Source organism: Cibotium barometz, chromosome 21 (assembly GCF_041138505.1).
Source record: "Cibotium barometz isolate CiBa-2024 chromosome 21, ASM4113850v1, whole genome shotgun sequence".
Lineage (NCBI taxonomy): Eukaryota > Viridiplantae > Streptophyta > Polypodiopsida > Cyatheales > Cibotiaceae > Cibotium > Cibotium barometz.
In genome coordinates, this window is record NC_141066.1 from 21174465 (window position 1) to 21181473 (window position 7009).

The 7009-nt window shown below is 36.6% G+C and overlaps 1 protein-coding gene across 1 annotated transcript; it reads right to left on the reverse strand.

Annotated features, from left to right (window-relative positions):
* Window positions 1-2603: 2603 nt before the first annotated feature.
* On the reverse strand, window positions 2604-6739 carry LOC147626949 (uncharacterized). The gene is made up of 4 exons (XM_086816116.1): window positions 6210-6739; window positions 4638-4777; window positions 4436-4549; window positions 2604-3686 (listed from the first exon to the last, which is right to left on the reverse strand). The coding sequence occupies exons 1-4, from the start codon at window positions 6684-6686 to the stop codon at window positions 3644-3646; spliced, it is 774 nt and encodes a 257-aa protein (XP_086672242.1). The 5' UTR covers window positions 6687-6739; the 3' UTR covers window positions 2604-3643.
* Between the last annotated feature and the right edge of the window lie 270 nt (window positions 6740-7009).

The window sequence follows — 7009 nt, forward strand, 5'->3', positions numbered from 1 at the left end:
ACCTTCACACACACACACACACACACACACCATTAAATAGAGAGAATGATGGTTAAAGAGACACCATTAAATAGAATGGTGGTTATAGAGACACCATTAAATAGAGATAACCTTTACACACACACACACCCCTACAAACACACATGCATGCATGCATGCACACATGCACATATGTTTGTATGCATGTGCGAGCACACACACACACACACACACACACACACACATAGATAGATAGATAGATAGATAGATAGTTAGATAGAGAGAGAGAGAGAGAGAGAGAGAGAGAGAGAGAGAGAGAGAGAGAGAGAGAGAGAGAGAGAGAGAGAGAGTATATGTGAAGGTAGGAGAGAGTGATACTCTAAAAGAAAAAATCCATGATATATTTGCATGTAAGAATTAAAATGTAGGTTTATTTTGGTGCTATGTATGTCGCTTAGTGTTACATTTTCTATTAGGTGAGTGACACATAATGATGATAGCATCTGGAAATAGATAGAAAGATAGATAGATAGATAGAGAGAGAGAGAGAGAGAGAGAGAGAGAGAGAGAGTCTAATGATTTCAAGAAAAATACTTTCTTATCCTATGCTTGTTTTAGCATAAACATCAAACAACCATTCTGGTAATATAAGTATATATCTCCTTGTTGGTGGCTTTTATGCACCCAAAGGATTTTAAATTGCAAACAAACCTTACACAATGCCCTTGAGTTTAATACAAATGATAGGATAGCCTTATCACCACTTTGATGTTATAGTATGAGTATTGTTCTTCATATAAGACTTAATAAAAATGATAACCTTCTCACCACTTTGATGTTATAGTATGAGTATTGTTCTTCATATAAGACTTAATAAAAATGATAGGATAGCCTTATCACCACTTTGATGTTATAGTATGAGTATTGTTCTTCATATAAGACTTAATAAAAATGATAACCTTCTCACCACTTTGATGTTATAGTATGAGTAATGCTTGTCATAGAAGATTAATTCTCCAAAGAGAAAAGTTTTGGCATTTATAAGAATAAAAAACAAGGCAGTGTCTTTTCATTTCTAGCAATCATACAGCATGTTACTTTTTAGCTTCTTGTTGGGGCTAGATGGGAATCATATGTTATGACCAAACATAGGATAAAACACCGGTTTTAATTTAGAGCCTTTATGTACACTCTAAAAGAAGAAGACCAGTTTTAAATTATGGCCTTTATGTACACACTTTAAAAAAAATCCAATTTTAAAGACCAGTTTTAAATTATGGCCTTTATGTACACACTTTAAAAAAATTTCCACCAAGTTCTAATAATTGGGACAATCATGGTTCCTCAACTCATCATGATCCTAGAGTCTTCTAAAATATCAAAGTTGCTAGTTAATCTCAACTTATATTCCTTTTCCTGTCAAGTTTTCGGTTGAGTGAGATCTTAAAGGAAAATGTGTCTGGTTACAATTTTTTTCCCCAGACATTACCAACAACTTGGGTAAGGAAGATCTCCCTTGAATTTTAAAATTCCCATTTTCTAGAATTTCCAAGAGTGGGGGAAGTATGTAAAGGGACCCTTAGTCAAGGGTTTATTACGTGTGTTGCATTTAAAAGTCCAAGAAGGGGGCACTAGTCTACCTATCTAAATATTAAGATAATCTAGAGTTAGAGTCCCTCCCTTGTCACTTGTTTCTAGTAGTCTAAACAAGCTCCCATGCTACCACGTGCTTTTAATGTGCACATAAATGCGATAACATTAAAACTATTTTATATAGTTTAATTCACACAAACTCATGTGTTTGGCATATTTTGCAATTATTACATTTTTGGAGATTATATACCTAGAATTGGTCTTCTTCTTGATTCACCACGCAGATCGAAATGATAATTGAGTTATGTGATCACATTTTAAGTTATTTTATTGGTATATGATTGCTTTTAAGTTATTTGAAGACTGTACATAAATTAGAATTAGCTTATATGTAGTTTGATTAATAAGGCCCCACATGATCAAAAATTATAGTTGCCATTAAATTTTAGAACATTTTTTAATTAAAAAATGAGATTTCTAAGGTTTTCTGTTTGTATTTTAGTATCAAATAATGCTTTTCACTCTTCTTCATTGTTAGACATTGAAATGTAAAGCTTTTATCTCTATTTAGTAGTTTTCAAGTGGCCCAAAGGTAGTCCAATTTTATATGTTTTTGTAGTTCACATTCTTACAAGCCATATTCCTTAGAAATGTATTTTAAGAGCAACCAAAATATATATATCTATTTTTTTTACTATAGTTGACACATTTATAAGTCATATTCAAATTTCAATACGATTTGTTTAAGCATAATTGTGTACTTTTTTACAAAATCACCTCTAGTGTGTTTTGTTTTTTTTTATAAAAATGACATAAAGAATGCTAAGTAGATAATTTGGGGTTTTTATTTTACAGAGAATACTATAAAAGGATGTCAATCTCAGGTTCAAATGAACATTACAAAATTCCTTTGCAAAAAACAATAAGTATCTAATTTGTGTAGCTTTTGAGTTATGAAAACTCTAGTGATTGTCTACATGTCTTTTGACTTTAAGTCAAAGAAACTTGATTTTAGTTTCTTAAAAGTGGGATTCTAATGGAAAAAATGGAATTATTCACTTGCAAGACCTTCTCGACTACTAAGGATCATTCCAAAATCAAAAGGTTTCTTGAAAAAGGGAGTGATTCCCTTTCAAAACCTTTACATCTCAAAATTCATAAATAAAATGTTATATAATGTAATTTTTTCTTTAAATAATATATATTATAAATCTCTTTATATCGAGTATAGATGTAACCTTGTGTATTATACCACCCTTTGGTCATGTATAGGAGTGGAGTGAGAAAAACATATGCTAAGTATACTTTCCACTCTCCATGATGAGACTTAGAGCTGCTACTACCAAGTTGTTAGAGGTTCAAGTAACTAAAGGTTGCCTCTGTTATATTAGGCCATGGAATTATGGATTTCCTATAACTTAAAGAAACTACTTGACACCTAGTATGCCATGCCCTCTTTATATTAAGGTGCCCTAAGGCCTCTTTAGACTTCACATGGAAAATCACACTAAAACAAAATCAACTCCATGGGTAAACACTTCAAAAATTTTCATCTATGCATGAAAACACAATAGTGGAGAGCCTTAATCAGCTCCATGGGTAAACACTTCAAAATTTTCCATCTATGCATGAAAACACAAGAATGGAGATCCTTGATCATGAGGGATGATGACATAATTTTTATTTAGCAAGCATAATTAATGTGACCTTACATGAATGTCGTAGTCTATAGAAGGAGTATGTGCAATGAACTATTTATCACATTGATTATAAAGTAGTTTGTAGCTAAAGGAGTATGTGCACAATGAACTATTTATCACATTGATTATAAAGTATTGTCGTGTATCCAAGGCATGTGCTAGGGACAACTTTGGAAATGAGACTTAAAGTGTGATTATGCAAGGTTGAGGTGTGTGTGTTCTCTAGATGTGAAATAAAATGATTAATGCAATATGTGTGAGAACAACATAACCTTGATAGCAATATGTGTGAGAATAACATAACCTTGATAGCATCATTTCCATTATAAGTCTTCCTTATTATAGCTTCTTTATACAGGTACTTCTTCTTTTCAATGTTGTTCGAAATTCACTCTACACAAAGGGCATGTAACGCTGCATCCATTAAAAAGCAATGAGATTATGATGGCAAACTTGGGATGCAAAGTTGCTTTTTTGAAGCTTCTTGGGAAGCAAGCAAACTTCTTCATGAAGTTTTCTTTAATGTACTTTATTAATTATGTTTGTTTGCATATCTATCTCTATGTACTTAAGTGACCATATGGAAATTTGCAAAACATGTTGAAATATCATATGTTTATGTTAATCTATGTACATAACTTTCTTTGTACACAACTTTCTCACTAGTACTTATAATTACATGTGCTAATGTCAAATCCCACTCTCATAAAACAAATAGCATAACATTTTAGGAAACAATGTGATGTGGGCAAGCTATAACACTGCACTACCCAAAAATGGAATGAATTATGAAACGAAAACATGAACCCAGTCCCCTCCCCTCCCTATTTAAAAGGAGACATGAGTCCCCACCCCCCAACCCCTCGAAAAAGAAACAAAAGGGTGTGTGACAATAACATTAAACCATGATTTTACCCACCAAATTCTTTATTCCACCCTCTATTAGAGTGGAGAAGAGGGGTGAGTCAAGATTCAAAATCACATCCCATTGACACTAGCCTAGAGCTCTACTCTATTGGGTTATTTTCCCCGCCCCTTAGTAATAACAACTTTCTCGCAAAAAAAAAAATTGAAGAATTTTTTAAAAGGAGGACACCTAATTCTAATTGTTTTAAAAGGAGGACACCTACTTCTAAAATTTTTAACGTAATAGAACTAATTACCAATTAGGGCTACTTTGAAGCAATTGTATAAAGCACATTTTGTGGAATTTGTGTTTGCAAGGTAATGTCATAAGTGCGTCTCCAGCATCGTAGTCGGTTTGGCATAGAATACACCTGCAAAAGTAAAACATTTAAGGCTTGGGGTTGTAGAAGTCGATCTAGTATGGCGTGACTTGGCTCTTATGAATGTGAGTTTACTTACATGTCAGGTTCAACACCAATAGGAGGGCTAACATAATTTTCTACTAGTAGATGGTCCACATTGACTTGTGCAATGGGCTCAGCTGGTTGAGCTATTGGTCTGTTAAGTTCTTCAACAACTTTAGCATAATCTTGTATGACCTGTGCGCGCACACACACACATGCATGCATGCATGAGAAAATACTCATTCAGAGAGAGAAAACAACACAAAAAAAGATTCATCAAAAAATTTAACACACAAGTCCCATAAGAGAGAGAGAGAGAGAGAGAGAGAGAGAGAGAGAGAGAGAGAGAGAGAGAGAGAGAGAGAGAGAGAGAGAAATGAGAGAGCAATGCCATAGACAATGTACCAACATAGAATTCACAACTAACCACATATGATATTTTGTTTTTCGAGATGGGGTGTAACATGGTCACCACATGACACATGCATGTCTGGGTGCCAACAATGGGATTCATCCAACAATTGGCTGCACTTCGTAAACCACATGAGATACATATGGCTGCATGTCTTAAGTGCCAAGAATGGGACTTGAACCTAAATCTTTCTTGGCTAAAGTGAACCAACATGATCCATATAGGTGCACTTTGTAATCAACCACATATGATACACATGATGATATGTCAAAAGTGCCAAGAATGGGGCTTGAACCTGAAACCTTTTGGTTAAAGTGAACCAGCATAGAATCCATGTAAGTGCACTTCATAACTGACCACATATGATGGCATGTCGGAAGTGCCAAGAATGGAAAATGGAACTTCAATCCAAAATCTCTTGGTTAAAGCAAACCAACATAGGTTCCATATAACTACACTTCATAAAACGAGAACCGCATATGATGCATGTGATGGCATGTCCTAAGTGCCAAGAATGGGACTCAAAACTAGGATGTCTTGGTTAAAGCCTGATGTGCAAACTACTACCAAATATTGAGAAAGCCCTTTCGCACGTGTGTGTGTGTGTGTGTGTGTGTGTGTTGTGTGAGAGAGAGAGCGCTTTTCTTTTCTTTTCTAAAGAACACACGGATAAGTGGAGGTGCACGCCTACAATAACATTAAGGTCCACAAATGGTAAGTCTATTAAAGGGAACTTAAGGTTTGTTTCGTAATAAGGACTTATGTGGATGATTAAGAAAAACAACAAAACTGAGAATAAATTACGAAGCGATTTTCTCGGTAAACACTAGGTCAAGAGACTTTGAGAAGAAATAAATAACAAAATGAAAAAAGAGCTTAATATGTATTCAAAAAGATTTAAAAAAATTAAGGTAAAATTACAAAAATGACCCTAACTTATCGAGAAATTCCAAAAATGACCCAATATTTTCAAAATTCCCAATTTGACCCTATGAAATTACTATAATAACCTTAAATCTATGCAAAATTCTCCACTTCCAGGATCAATTCAGGATTTTGGATATGCTTGGGTCATTTTGGGAATTTTAAAAATACCAGGAATTTTCTAATAATTTAGGGTCAATCTCGGAATTTAGGGTCAATCTCGGAATTTTCTAATAATTTAGGGTCAATCTCGGAATTTTCCCAAAAATTATTAATATACGAGTTACTTACTTTCTTAATGGCTTCGTGCATGCACTGCCGTCTGCGAGGGCCGGCAGTTTCGAGCTTCTGCTGAATGCACTCCAAGGCGTCACTGAGGTACTCCACATGTAGTTCCACGCTGGGAGGCAGCTCGAAGTTCGCTCGCCGGTTGGATGACCCGGAGGCCTGCGCGGCCGACGATGGCTCCTCAGGTGGCCGGAAGAGAGCCGCTAGGGCTGGCGGAAGGGCTGACGTGGTGGCAGCGCGGGAGGGCGACGGTGCGGAGTAGCGGCGTGGGACTTGGGGAGGAGAACGCGGCGGGCTGATATCGGAGGGGCGGCGGCGTTCAGCCCTTGCAGGTGGCGGCTCGGGGACCGGGCTGAGCGCAAAGGCCCGCTGAAAGAATCTACGCTGCGAGCTGAGCGAGGCGGCCAGCAAGCCCGTCATGCGCCGGCGCAGGCAAGCATTGCACACACAGTTGGGCGGACACCTCGTCGACGACGCCATTGATCAATCCACTCTACGTGCTCTTACGCCAGCTATTCTGCGCGGAGGCATGCACTCTGGTACCTCTCGTCAACCTCCTCCTCCTCCTCCGCCTTCTCCTCCCTCTCATGGGCGTCGAAGCATCGCGTCCTTTCACGCCACGGATATAATTTTCAAATGTTCTCGTATGACATGTTGCCCTGCACGTGAGCGCTTACACATCACACGTGTGTATGCCACGTTCGCAGAAAACATTTTTCCCAACTCAAAAAACTTTTTTTTGAAAAATTATAACTTAAATCCCTTAAAATTTGTAGGTTTTTGTGGATTGTTATTTTGAAATT